Genomic DNA, 15533 nt, shown 5'->3' on the forward strand with positions numbered 1-15533 from the left:
AAAAAAAAAAAAAAAAAAAAAAAAAAAAAAAGAAGTAACATCAGGAAATACTTTGAGCTTTAGCTTTATACTTTAAAAGACCTTTCCAAGTGTCTTAGAAGATGATTCCAAATTTTCAGAAGATTACTGAAACAAGTTACATTGGTAAAAGCCCTAACCCTTTAGGGAACAAGACTATTATGAGTTTAACAAATGGATATCAAACTCAAAAAAGCCCAGGAATGACTGCTCTTGAGTAGTAGATGGGGCCAACTTTCAGCACACAGCAGTGAGCTGGGGTATCAGTGTACAACAGTTGAAGTTTCTTTCTATACTGTCCCCTGTCATCTTTGGCACTATCCTCTTCTACTGTGCTTTATTACAGTGGGGGTCAGAGGACTCGTTTGCTCATGCCTCCCTTGCATCACTCATTTTCTCACTCTTCGATAGTTTACTGTGGCCAAGGATCATCACAGGTGCTTCGTGATGTATGAGGATATACACCTCCTACTTAAAACGAAACCTTTACCACAGAGCTAACTCCAGAGATTTAGTATCATTTGCTTTGTTTGTTATGGCCTGAGGAGCATACAGAGCAGACATCTCAGTGAGTAGTGGCTTTACTATTCGGCTGTGGAAGTATGCACACCACTGAAATCACTTAATGCTGCATTCTTCAGAATGTATAACCATTGTTAAGTAATGCATGATTGTTCAGAATATGTGACAGAGGGCAACGGGTCAAATTACACTTTCAGAAGTGACTTAAGGAGGTACTTTTTTCTTTTTTAAAGGAAAAAGTGGTTTTTTTTTAAAGATGATTTATTTCAATTGTGTGGGTGTAAGTGGCCCTTAGAGGCCAGAGGTCAGGAGTGGGACTTACAAGTGTTTGTGGACTGCCATTTGTGGATGCTGGGAACTGAACTTGTGTCTTTTGTAAGGGCAAAAAAAGAGCTTTAGCTGCTGAGCCATCTCTCCTGCAAGAGAGGTGCTTTTTGAGCTGAGCTCCAAGGAGAGAAGTAGGCAGCTGAGACTTGAGGAAATAGTTCTGGGCAGAAGACGTGACAGTACAAAGATGTTCCTGGGGCAGGAGCTGGATGTTCCTGGAGTTTGAACTGTAGCCACTGGCTACTGTACTGGATTTTTTCCTACAACTGCTCTATAAGACATTTTTCCTCTGGCCTTAATCTTGAGGGGCTTCTTAATAGAGGATCTATGCCAAGTTGGGTTATGAACTGAAAGTTTATGGGATGTAGGTACTATGCTCAGTGTTTTGCTATGGAAGTGTTACTTAGTCTTCACAGTAAATACTCATACTGTTCTTATGATACATGAAAACAAACAACCACCCTAAAAACCAGATTAACAGAGACCCAGTGTATGGTTAGGTAGCTCAGAGCAGCAAGGACAGGGTTTTAAGCAGAAAAGTCTGACGGCAGAGACTCAATATTTCATTATCACGTCCTGTTGATATCAACAGATGGCAGCTTTATGCTAGCCAGCATAGTGTAAGCAGATACAGTTCCATGACTCCTCAGAGTTGCCACCATTTACTATCAACGAGATATGGAGGAGATACAAACCTTATAGGAATAAACAACTTTGCAGGTGAGTGGATAATTTCTTAAGGTGCCAGAAGGGCTGGAGCTGCTGTCATCAAAAACATCCATGTTGTCTTCAAACTCTTCTCCTTCTTCTCTTTCAGCATCTGCATTAAGCTAGGAAAAATTAGAAGCCATTGGCTACTTTGCTTTTTTCATGAAAATGGTAGAAAACAAACAAACAAAAAATTGAAATTGGATTGTTTCAAAATATTAGTTTATCTATTCAAACTCACATATTATAAAAGACTAGAGAATTTTAAAAATCAACAGTAAAATGTTGTATTGGGTATAGTATACATGCCTTTAATCCCAACACACAGGAGGCAGAGGCGGGTGAATCTTTGTGAATTTATGGCCAGAATGGTCTACAAAGTTTCAGATTATTTGGGGGCTACATAGTAGACTGTGTCTTTAAAAAAAAAAGTAAAACATCAGACTGTGAGGCTAGTGGTTTTGTAAAAGTACTTGCCATGCCAACCTTGATGACCTGAGTTCCACTGGCAAATCCCATGGTGGAAGTCAAAAGCCAACTTCCAAGGGCACACCATGGTATACAAACACACACACACACACACACACACACACACACACACACACACGCACACACACACACTAATAAAGTAAAACACTTCAGTGATGCACACTTGTAATTCAAGCATTTGGGAAGTGGAGGTTGAAATTCAAGGCTGGCTTTAGCTAGGTAGTGGATTCTGGGCTAAATGAGACCCTGTCACAAATAAACCTCAAATCTACAAGAAGTAATTTATCAGTATCCTTTAACATTTTGCTGTTAAATGCTGACAAACAAAGTCCTCTTAACGTCTTTAATCACTAACATGAGGAAATATTGAAGATTGCTATATATTACAAAGAATGTGCGGAAACAGTCTTATAACTATGGCAAGTAGAAATGCTTTATACATTGTTTTTAGAAAATATACTGCTCAACACACAGCTTAAATCATGACCAATAGCAGAATTTAATATGATAAAGTGCTCTGTTACTGAAAGATATTACCAGAACCACAATGAAGGAGCTAGAGATGCAGCCCAGTTTATAAGAGTACTTGGCCAGTATGCATTCAGACCTGGGTTCCACCCTCTACATCCCCAAAGCCAGGTGTGGTGGTGGTGCATGCATGAAATTTCAGCACTCAGGAAACAGAAGCAAGAAGATCAGAAATTCAAGGTCATCTTTGACCGCATAGCAAGTCTGAAGCCAGCATGAGCTACAAGAGACCCATTGACCCCTACAATGAAGTCAATGATGGATCATGTCTGTAATACCAGCACTCAGGAGGCTGAGTCAGGAGAACTGCTTTAAGTGTGATTTCAGTCTAAGCTACAGGTAGACACTTGGTAGTACATGGATATAATCTCAGCACGTTGGAGGCAAAGGCAGGAGTAGTATCCTTGGCTATATGGTTGAGTTTAGGCCAGTCTGGGCTACATGAACCCCTGTAACAATCAATCAATCAATCAATCAAAACACAACCCCCAAAACAAACATAGAACAAGAAACAACCAATGAAAACCCACCCCAGTGAGATACTACTCTATATTCACTAGTGTCTTTATTAACAAGGAAAAAAAGAGCATGTATTGCTAAGGATATAGCAATGATAGAACCTTATACACTGTAGTGGGACTGTAAATGGCACATCTGCTGTGAAAAATGGGATGTTTCCTTAATAAATTAAACATAGAAGTATATAAAATTTTCCTGGGTATACACCTAAAAAAAAATGAAAGCAAAAGATATTTACAAACTAATGTTCACAGTAGCAATGCTACAACGGCCAAAGTTCCACTAATAGAGGAACAGGAATACACACAGATAATGGAATATTACTCAGTCTTAAAAAGGAAGGAATGCTCGCTTACACATGCTACTACATGGATGTACTTTAAAGACATTATGCTAAGTAAAGTAAGCCATTATGAAAAGATAAACACCAACTCCATTTCTAAGGAGTGTGAAGAGCAGCCAAAGTCATAGCAGCACAGCATTTGTTGGGACTGAAGGTGGCTCACAAGAGTTATTGTTTACTAGGTACAGAGTTTTACAGTTTTCATTTGGTTGTTTGTTTCAGACAGAGTATCACTATATATCCCAGACTGGACTGAAATGCAAGTATCTCAGGCTGGTCTCAACTTAGAATTCTTTGCTTCTTCCTTTTGAATACTCAGATTACAGGTAAGGTCACCATGACCAGTGAAACTTTTCTTTTTTTTAAACATGTATTTTATTTTTAAGTGTGTGTGTGTGTGTGTATGCAGAGACCAGAGGCATTGAGTTATAGGTAGACGCTAGCTGCCTGTTGTGGTGCTGGGAAATGGGTCCTCTGTAAGAGCAGGACAAACATTCTTTTTTTTTTTGGTTTTGAGACAGGGTTTCTCTGTGTAGCCCTGGCTGTCCTGGAACGCACTCTGTAGACCAGGCTGGCCTTCAACTCAGAAATCCACCTGCCTCTGCCTCCCAAGTGCTGGGATTAAAGGCATGTGCCACCACTGCCTGGCCAGGACAAACATTCTTAACCACTTAGTCATTTCTCTGGTCCCTTAAACATATTTTATATATTCAGAAGACCTGTCTTTTATACTCTAGGGAAAGGTACAGACATTTTACTGTATTACACAAAACACTCAGACATTTATAAAAATGAGTAGAACAAGTTTCCAAAAATACATATGGAATGTTAACATGTACTGTGCTTTGGTACTGGGAATCAGTCCAGACCACTTTCTCTTGCCAGCATGGACTGATACTAAACATTCCTTTTACCTCCTCTGTTTTTAGTTCATGTTTGATTCTCACGGAAAGGACTACAGCTTTAGTGACAACAGGGGCAATTGTCAGATGCTTTGTGTGGTGGATTTTTAAAGCGCTGTATCTTAGACTAATCTCTTCCTTTTCCCTCTTCATTGTTCTCATGGTTTCTTGACCCAGCCTATCTAAAACCCCACTCTTCCTTACTCTTATCTTAAGGTCTACACTCTCAACCTTTCTTTCTTCAATCAAAACAATTCTTAGCCATACTTACATTTTCCTTTTTTAAATGTTGTAAAAAGCTTACTCTTCCTGCAAGGGCAGTAAGAACCCTGTGGGAGTTTCTGTATCAGCTATCTTCTGGTACTTGGCACGTTCAGCTTTGGGGCGCTCTCAGACAGGAAGCAGTGACTGAAGGGTTGGATATGAATACTGACTGTATCACCTACTTGCTGTACATGACTCTGGGCAAGTCACCTGGTTTCTAAACTTTAGTGACTCAACTCTCTTATGAAGACAACTATTTTTTCTAATGAAGACAAATTCTTTTTTCACATGGCTATCATAAGGATTGAAGGAGGTAATGCATTTTAAACCCTGAACATTCACTTGGCAGATGAGAGGTACTTAGTATATTGTTATCTTTTGCTGGTTTTATGAAGCACAGAAAATTAGATGAAGAATTTGCTGACACTCAACACAGATGAAAGAAGCTACTTGCTGAAAATTGATTAGCAGAACCTCTGAACTCTACTCGGATAGAGAAGTGACTGCAGAGCAGAGAACCTTACTCCAAGCACTGTCTAAGTAGATAATATATAGACTTCTGATCAAAGCAAGATGGAACCAGACTTGAATTTCATGCCAGAAACAATTTTAAAAATTGGTTGTGGGCCTGTAAAATGGCTCCACGGGTGAGGGTGCTTGCCACCAAGCTTGATGAACTCAATTTCATCTCTGGGATCCTCATGGTGGAAGGGATGAACTGAAGACCCCTGCAAGTTGTCCTTTGGCCTCTATTTCATCAACATGGCATGTCCTAAATCGAATAAATAAATAAATGAAATGACACAAAAAATATGGTCAAAATATATGAAAGTTTTCAAGACATAGGCCACCAAACAATGAAAGACAGCAGTGTCTGGGAAATGGAAACAATTTGCTCAACTTATTCTCAGAAAAAATTTCCAGGCTAAGGACAATGTGCCCTCCAAATTGAGTGGAACAGGGAGCTCATGAAGGCCAAGGTGGCTACAGTTCAGACTGCAGTAACAAGGAGAGCAGAAAGAGATCTTGAGAAATTAGCAGAGGCCAGAAGTCTTCGGCTGAGTAGTATATGTGTATGAACAGAGTAGCTGAACTAGAAACAGAACCATCTAGAAGGTTTAGAGAAACTTATCTCTAAAACTCATACAGGTTTGAGAAATGACTCATTTTCCCTAAGTCATAGCACATCAGGTGGGGCTCACAGAGCAGTAAGAATATGAAAGACTCAGGCAGTGCCATCAGCCAACTAGATGTAACTGCATTTGTAGAACATAGCACTCAAAAGCAGCAGAATGTACACTCTTTATATATCACACACTGGGTCACAAAAGAAGTCTCAGCAAAGAACCAAAAGGTGTATGTAGCAGGAACAATTATCACAAGAAAGGGAAAAAAGTCTAAAATCAATATCCCCAGCTTTTACCTGAAAAAAAAAAAAAGGAGCAAATTAAATCCAAACTAGATGAGAGAAAGGAAATAATTAAAATCTAAACATAGATTAATAAATCAGGAAAACAACAGAAAAAAAAAGCCAATGAAACTAAAAGTTTGCTCATTAGGGAGAGCCCTCTATTTGATGAACCTCCATTAGATCAGAATGATCAGAAAAAAAAAATAAGAGGAGACAAAACCATACAGGAACGAGTGGTAATTACACCAGTACAAACGCTCTAGATACTCTAGAATAATCTAGAGTATATAAACAACTTCATGCCTGTAACTTTGGTGATTTGGATAGAACAATTTTTTTTTAACAACTTTAACAAACACCAAATCAAATTATCAAAGTCTAATCAAAGGAGAACAGCTTCAGTGGGGATAATCTGCAAACCTGGCAGAGGAAGGAAGAACAGTCAAGGTCAGCCTAGTTTACATAGTGAGTTCTAGGCCAGCCAGTAAGGGCTATAAATGGAGATCCTGTCTCAGAAAGTCAGCCTTTTCCCAGCATTTTTTACACTTTTAATTTTGAGGCAGGGTTTCAATAAATTGTCCAGGCTGGCCTTGAGCTTATTGGCTATTCCAGATCTTAACTTGTAATCTTCCTGCCTCAGCCCTGCAAGTAGATAAATTACAGACCTGTGTCACCAGAGTTAGTTTCTCAGAACATTAACTATATACCCACTGTACAGCCTATTCAAAATCGTAAGTTGGTAGTACATATCCTACTCAAATTCAAGACTTACAATATTACAGTAATAGTCCAGAACAACCCAAATGTCCATCAATGGGAAAAGGATAGCAAACATCTACAGCTATACAACACACTATTGTTCAACACTGAAAATAAACAGTCAACATACAACATGTCTGATCCTCAAAATCATCACACTGAGTTTTCAAAGTTCACACAAGAGATAATAAGATTCTTTTTAAATTCCAGAAAACACAGTAACCTAATGCTCAGAAAGTTCAGTGGTTAACTGAGGAACAGAAAATGAACAGAGAATGAGGAAAGTTTGTGAGAGTAATAAATACATTTATTATCATAACTCCAATTCTTCCACTGGTGTACACATATGTCAAAACATATCAGAATCTGTACATTAAACATGAAGTTGAATGTATGTTTTCAACCTTTAATAAGACTGTTAAAATATCAAAAGCTTGGGAATTTTAATGTCAACTGGTCACACAGCACACAAAGATTTAACAACCACTAATGGGACTAGAAATAAAACATCCAATGATGATTGAAAAAAACTTACACAGTAAGTGAAATGTCAAAGTTTAGAAGAACACAGAGAAACCCCACAGAGCAAGGGCAGGTGGTCTGAGGGCTGCAGAGGCAGACACCTCTGGGTTCAAAGGTCATCTCTCCTCACTAGCTATAAGAGACTTAGTCTCCCAAGTCCCATCAGCCCATCAGTAAATACAATCAGAGTAACTATGCTTATTAACTAATTCTTCTCACACAGATAATGTACAAATGTACACTTGAGCCCCACTCTTTTCTTTTCGGAACAATTTAAGCTTAGCTGATAAAACTAGAGGAAAATGCTCATCTTGAGGGTGAGGTGAGTATTCTTTGACATGTTTCACGGGTAAGAAACTATCACAGGAACTTTATAGCATTATCACTATTTTAATTATTTTTGAGACAGGGTCTCATGTAGCCCAGGTTGGCCCCAAATTTACTATGTAGCTGAGAATGACCTAGAACTTCTGATTCTCTTGCCCCTATCTGCCAAGTATTGGGATTATAGGGTATGTCCTCACATCTGGTTTAGGTGGTGCTGAGGACTGAACCCAGGAGCTAATGCATGTTAAGCAAAAGGCTCTAACAACCCAGCTACATTTCCAGCACACTTTTAAAAAGAAGAAACTAATATTCATATTTCATAGAAATCAAAGTGGATAAAACATTACATTTTAGCTAGGCGGTGGTGGAGCATGCTTTTAATCACAGAGGCAGAAGGATTTTTGTGAGTTTGAGGTCAGACTGGTCTACAGGGCTATTTCCAGGATAGCTAAGGCTATATAAAGAAACCATGTATCCAAAAACAAACAAAATGAAAAAACATGTTTTTACAAATGTGAATTAGTAATTTCCTAAAGACTCTCATTACACATAAAGTTGGTAACAATAACATACTATTTCATTATTTTAAAAAAAAATTACTACCCTTTTACTTCATTTTGTCTTAGCTGCCCAGGCTAGACAGACTAAAACTCCTCCTTCTCTCTTAGCCTCTTAAGTAGCTGAGATTATGCATACTACTATATCTAGCTCATTTTCTTTTTTGTTGGATATTCTAGTGATTTCAGGCGTATATACACACTGTACTTGACCACACATTTCTGTGGTGAGATCACATAGCAGCCATTTTCCTTACTTTTTTTTTTTTTTTTTTTTTGGTTTTTCGAGACAGGGTTTCTCTGTATAGCCCTGGCTGTCCTGGAACTCACTCGATAGACCAGGCTGGCCTCGAACTCAGAAATCCACCTGCCTCTGCCTCCCAAGTGCTGGGATTAAAGGCGTGCGCCACCATCGCCCGGCACTAATTTTTAAAGAATATGATAACAAACATTAGCAGTATCTCTCTTAGTGTTGCAAAGAATACAATAAACATCCCCACTAGTAACTACAGTGATTTAAAAAAAAGATTTATTTTTATTATTTTATTATATGTGTGTGTGTTTGGGGGGGCATATGAACATAAATGTGGGTGTTCAGAGGTCAGAAGTGTCAGATTTTCCTGGAGCTAGAGTCCCAGGTATCAAACTGAGGTCACCAAGCTTGGTGGCAAGCACTTTCCTCTGTCTATATGCCTATTAGTGGGGTTAGTAGTGTATTATGGCTGGTTACACTTCTCTGAGTGGTGAAATTTTTCAGTCCCACCCTCTTCTTGGTCTTAGCTACTGGCGAGACAAGATCTCTCAATCTGTAGATATTAACATAGACATAGTTATCACCCAGGAAAGGGTCTCATGAGAAGGGCTGGCTGAAAGCACACATAAATCAGTGAATTTACCTGATATAACTAGAATTTAAAATAACAATTTCACCAGAAGTGTAGGCTTTTAGAGCATAGAACTTAGATCAATGAAAAAGCCTGTAGCCCCTTTGAAAGTACTATAAATATAAAAGCAATTGAAGAATTTTTTGGGGGAGGGCAAGGATAGCCTTTTAACAGTTTCTATTTGTTTCATTTTAGGAATTCACACTTTTACTTTAGATTAGCTTAAGCCCACAAACAGGTTCTCATAATTTAAAAACAAATTCCACTGCACTGCAAGGACTATGAGGCACACTGAAGAGTAAAGGGTAAGCACATTCATCCTTGCCTTTCAGCCACATTATTCAGCACTGTCTTCAAGATGACTGGATCAGGATTTATTTTTATGTAATTCTGCAAATGTCAGATCCCTAGGGAGTCTGCACAACAAAGCAGACTGTCAGACTGCCTTAGTGCAACTGTTGAGGGAAGTCTTGAAAATAGTGCCAGTTATGATCAGAAACTAAGGAAAAAGGAAACTAGAAAGGATATAAATAAACCAAATCTCAGACAAAAGCCTACAGATTCTGTTTGCTCTCACTCTGGGATTCAGCCCAAAAACTGAAAAAAAAAAATTTAATTGTTTCTTAGTATTCAAAGAGGATTGACTCCAGGATTCTTTGTGGATACCAAATTCCAGGGATACTCAGGTCCCTTATATAAAATGGTATAGTATTTAAATATAATCTATACATATCTAATAAGACTGTGAATGCTGTAGAAATAACTGCTGTGTTATATATACACTTAAGAGAAAAGTTTTTAATGCAATTATAAAAACCCAACTTTCAGATTTGTGGCTTATTGAATCCATGTAAAATCCAGGAATATGAATGACCAATTGAATATATGTAACTGTTACATAAAATGACTACAGAGACTCTAAAAGAATGATTATGAAGATTAACCAGGGACAAGAAAAGTTAAGACTGAAAAGATTATGCAAAATTAATATTCCTTATTATATTTAAATAATTTTAAAGGTTAGGTTATAAACTGGGAATGGATTTAAGTGAGAGAAGGCAAGAAAGTAAGAGGAAGGAAAGACAGAGTGATTTAGTGGCTCACCAGGTCGCTGGCAGTAATCCATCCTCAGGTGCTATATGTAGGCTCCAGTTACTGAGCAACTAAGTATCTCTCATTATTCCTCTTCCCCTCTCTCACATTAGGTCTGATTATGTAGTCCTGGATGGCCTGTAACTCTCTATGTAGTCTGAGCTAGAGGCTGGCCTTGAACTCAGGAGTTTCACCTGCATGTGCCACCTGAGGGCTGGAATCAAAGACATGCAGCACCACCATTCCCCCTTCCTCCACAACTCTCCTTTTAAATGTGTTGACACATTCTGGGACTCTTTATTTTTCCCTCACCCCATTCTGTATTTTACATGACAGCATGAGACAGGAGGAAGAATTATGTAAATATGGTTCTCCAAGACAGACTATGTAGTTTAATAACATTTATCTTCCATGGGACACTTTTTTTTTTTTTTTTCCGAGACAATGTTTCTCTGTGTAGCCCTGGCTGTCCTGGAACTCACTCTGTAGACCAGGCTAGCCTTGAACTCTCGAATTCAGAGATCTGCCTGCCTCTGGCTTCCAAGTGCTGGGATTAAAGGCATGCGCCACCACCGCCCAGCCCCATGAGCCATTCTTTAGCTATATTGTTAGTGTCTATGATAGCCATCATGATCCCCAGATGACTAATGCTTTGTTGGCATCAACAACGGAAGAAACTATTTGGTTGCCAGAATGTGTATTTTAGCCTCATGCTCCCTGGCCAGCTAGCTGTCAGTTTGAAGGGGTACAGAATTCTCTGAATTATTTCAATGTTACTTAAAAAAAGGTTAAATAAATACGGGGCCTCATTAAGCTATTATTTCCTTTAGTAGCATAACTGGTAAATCTTCCATAAAATATAACCTCTAAGTTGAAAGAGGGAATACACAGGCTCTGTAAGACTGGCTGTTCATAGTGGCCTTATTTATGATAGCCAGAGATGTAAACAACCCAGATGCCCTACAACAGAAGAATGGATACAGAAAATGTGGTTCATTTACACAATGGAATACTATTCAGCTACTAAGAACAAGGACATCACGAGTTTTGCAGGCAAATGGATACAACTAGAAAATACCATCCTGAGTGATGTAACTCAGACCCAAAAGAACATGAATGGTACGTACTCACTAACAAGTGGATATTAGCCAAAATGTACAGAATACCTAGGATACAATCCACAGAACTCATGATGGTTAACAAGCCGAAGGGCCCAAGTAAGGATGCTTCAATTCCACTTGGGAGGAGAAAAAAGCAATCATGAGGGGCAGAGGGAGGGAGGGACATGTGTAAGAGAAGGGAGGGGGAGGGAAAAAGGGAACATGATCAGGTATGGGGGGAGGGCAGGAGCAAAGCCTCGAGGGCCAGCAGAATGAATAGAAATATGGAACCTCTGGAGGTGAGAGAACCCTCTAGAATGTACCAGACACCTGGGAGGTGAGAGACTCTCAGGACCTAAAGGAGGGGAACCTTAGATGAAATGCCCAACAGTAGGAAGAGGGAACTTAAGAGAGTCCACCTCCAGCAGAAAGACAGGGCATCAAGTGGAGGAATGGGGCTGCCATCCCACAGTCAAAAACTCTGACCCAGAATTGTTCCTGTCTAAAATAACTGCAGGGACAAAAACGGAGAAGAGACTGAGGGAAAGGAGGTCCAGTGACCTGCCCTACTTGAGATCCGTCTCAGGAGGCTCTAAGGCCTGCCACTATTACTGATGCTATGGTGTGCTTACAGATAGGAGCACAGTATGGCTGCCCTCTGAGAGACCCAACAAGCAGCTGACTGAGACAGCTGCAGATACTTACACCCAACCAATGGACTAAAGTCAGGGACCCCTGTGGCTGGATTAGGGAAAGTTGGAAGAAGTTGAATAGGAGAGCGACCCCATAGGAGGACCAGCAATCTCAACTAACCTGGATCCCTGAGATCTCTGAGATACTGAGCCACCAACCAGGCAGCATTCACCAGCTGATATGAGGTTCCTGACACATATACAGCAGAGGACTGCCTGGTCTGGCCTTAGTGAGAGATTTGAGAACCCAGGGAGTGGGGAGGCCTGGTGTGATGGGGTGGGGACAGGAAATCTTTTTGGAGACAGGTGAAAGAGGAATGGGATAAGGAACTGTGGGAGGGCAGACCAGGAGGGGGATAACAATTGGATTGTTAAAAAAAAAAAAAAGGATTAAAGATAAGTTTTAAAAAAGATGGCAAAGGACTGCTTCCCAGAGGCTGACAATTCCTGATGAGCTTAAGTCTAGAAGCCCCCAAGCACATCTTATTTACCTCCTTCCTCCAGACTCAGAAGCATAGCTTCTATTTAGGTCTTATTTAAGTCCATCAAGGGCTGCTTCAGACAGCATTTCTTTATGGGCAAACATATCCTGAGCTGGCATTGATGTTTTCTGACAGTATGTCACAGAATCAAAGATTCTAGGGTTAGAGATCTTAAGTGTTTGTTAGCCTAATATTTCCTAAGAAATCCACAAACTGGTGACCTTTTGCAAAGTCTGCTGATGAATTTGATGTAAAGGACTTGGAGTTTGTCACACAGGGACCTAGTCACATACTGTCATAAACTCCTAAGATCTATAAAGGTCTGCCAGTTCTCCCAGCTGCTAAGCACTGAAGAAAGACCAAGTCCCATTCACCTTTGATATGTCTAGGAATGAAGCAAAAATTGAGGTTATACATGCCTGCTCATCGAAATTCACCCCAAAAAGGTGCTAACTCAAGCAGTCACTTTGTCTGGTTGGAAGTAAGCTGCTACAGAGCACAAAGAAACTTGTACTTGGAACTTGTTGTTGCCATAAACTATAGAGCAGAACAATCTGAGGTAGATAGGAAATTTAAGGATTTGATAGGAAGATATTCCATGACATGGAGCAACTCTGATCCTATGACAATGGGACAAGCTCTTCTATCCCCAAAGTCAAGTATATGATGTGTATGATTTCCAGCCCCACAAGCCAGATGGTCACTAATAATTAAATAAAACTTTCTTTTTCTCTCTCTTTTTTTCTGAGACAGGGTTTCCCTGTGTAGCCCTGGCTGTACTAGAACTACCTCTGTAGACCAGCTTGGCTTCATACTCATAGAGATCTGACTGCCTCTGCCTCTTGTGTGCTGAGATTAAAGGTGTAGGCCACTACCACCCAGCTAAAAACTCCAATACGTTGTTTTCCCTTATAATGTATACCTCCACACAATCTTTTTAAATGTATAAGTGTATTTCCATTAGAAAACCAGAGTACTATGTGAAACATGTGATGAAACTTCCAGGAGTGTTCCTAAAATGCTGGCCAATTTATGTAACAAGGATGCCTAACATCTGCACAGCCCAAACATTAGCAGCTGGAACCACCTTGGCTTTGTTTACTATTATTGCATCCTTCCATTCATCCACTTAGTTCTTCCTGCCAATAAACACTAAGTATCTATTGTGTACCATAGCACTTTGCTGTGTGGAACAGAGTCAGAAGACATGGACACTATACTCCACACAGGAAGATGATAAACAAAAGAAAACAAAGAGAAACAAACATTGGTAAATTCCACCAAGAAACAAGCAGGATGAACCTTGGACTTGAAGGAAGAAAACAAGCTATGTACTGGTTATTATCTGTCAAACCCTCCCTGCATTGGGTTCTTGCTCTGTCCCTTGTAACTGAATTCACCTTTATACTAAGCCTGTGTATTTTATGTATATGTGTGTGTACACGTGTGTTCATGTGTGTGTGGAGGCCAGAGCTGAGCCTTGGATATTATTCCTTAGGCACCATCTACCTTGCTTTTTGAGACAAGGTCTCTTGTTGGCCAGGAACGTGCCAATTTGGCTTGCTACACTGGCTGGCTAGTGAACCCCAGGGAACTTCAGCCTCTTCTTTCCCAGCATGGAAGGAATGACAAGCATGTATCACCAAGTCTGGCTATGATACACAGGTGCTGCAGCTTGAACTCAGGTCCTCATGCTTGCATGATAAGCACTTTACTGACTGAGGTATTTCTCTAGCTCAGACCCTACATTTGAAAAGATATTTTTCAACTTACTTCCTTTCTTTCTTTCTCTCTTTCTTTCTTTTTTTTTGTTTTTTGTTTTTCAAGACAGGGTTTCTCTGTGTAGCCCTGGCTGTCCTGGAACTCACTCTGTAGACCAGGCTGGCCTCGAACTCAGAAATCCGCCTGCCTCTGCCTCCCAAGTGCTGGGATTAAAGGCGTGTGCCACCACTGCCCGGCATTTTTCAACTTTCTAAATGTTCATTTCATTAGAGAAGATCTCTGAGAACTATAGAAATATTAGTTTTTCTCTTCTACTGCTTTCAGCTAAGATGCATATTTACCTTATAAATGGAATACTAAGTTTAGGAGATAGACACCAATGGCCCAATTAGTGGCAAAGTATTCTTTACTGCATTAAAAACAAAATAAAGCACTAACACACTTGTTCTCTCCTCCCTCTTCTCTTTCCTGTATTAAGTTTAAATCAAGTTACAGACTGAAGGTAACAACCTCCCACTATTTTTATTTTAAAGTTTTATCAGGTTTGGCCTCAGAGCAAACAACAGTGAATGTCAGTCAGCCAATGATATCCAAGAAAAGAAACTGTACCGAGTGTAGAGTGCCATTGCTGGTCACGGCTGGAGGGCGGGCCCACCGCTCATTTTCTAGTTCCTCCATCACTTGGTTCATGGCACTCTTTAACCACGTGTCTACAGAAACCCCGATCTGCTTTAGTAGCTCCAGCCGGGCCTCAGCTTTCAATTTAATGATCTAAGAAAAAAGCAAAACAGACAAGGTTGGAACTCAAGGCAATTTCCCCTCACACAGTAACAATCTTCATATTTATCAGCAATTGTTACATATTAATTTTCCATCTACAGAAAAGAGAGAACATGAACATAAGCATATAAGGCAAATGGCATACTTGTATCTTATTGATTTGGGTGTTGTTGGAGATTGAACGCAGGTCCAGGGCATGTGATGCATGTGGTGCATGTGGCACATGGTGATGCATGTGGTACATGTGGTGCATGTGGTGCATGTGTTGCATGTGTTGCATGTGGTACATGTGGTGCACATGGTACATGTGGTGCATGTGGTGCACATGGTGCATGTGGTACATGTGATGCATATGGTACATGTGGTACATGTGATGCATGTGGTACATGTGATGTATGTGGTACATGTGATGCATGTGGTGCATGTGGTGCATGTGATGCATATGGTGCATGTGGTACATGTGATGTATATGGTACATGTGGTACATGTGATGCATGTGGTACATGTGATGTATGTGGTACATGTGATGCATGTGGTGCATGTGGCACATGTGATGCATGTGGTACATGTGATGCATATGGTGCA

At 39.9% G+C, this 15533-nt stretch overlaps 1 protein-coding gene across 1 annotated transcript in view; it reads right to left on the minus strand.

Moving 5' to 3' along the window:
* Fchsd2 (FCH and double SH3 domains 2) overlaps positions 1-15533 on the minus strand; it is a 171319-nt gene that overhangs the window by 17198 nt on the left and 138588 nt on the right. Inside the window, exons 13-14 of the mRNA XM_028770576.1 lie at positions 14778-14939; positions 1563-1697 (exon numbers count right to left, since the gene is read on the minus strand). Coding sequence (XP_028626409.1) covers positions 1563-1697; positions 14778-14939 — 297 coding nt within the window. The remainder of the gene's footprint in view (positions 1-1562; positions 1698-14777; positions 14940-15533) is intronic.

The sequence above is a fragment of the Grammomys surdaster genome, unplaced genomic scaffold (genome assembly GCF_004785775.1).
Source record: "Grammomys surdaster isolate TR1022 unplaced genomic scaffold, NIH_TR_1.0 203, whole genome shotgun sequence".
Classification (NCBI taxonomy): Eukaryota; Metazoa; Chordata; class Mammalia; order Rodentia; family Muridae; genus Grammomys; species Grammomys surdaster.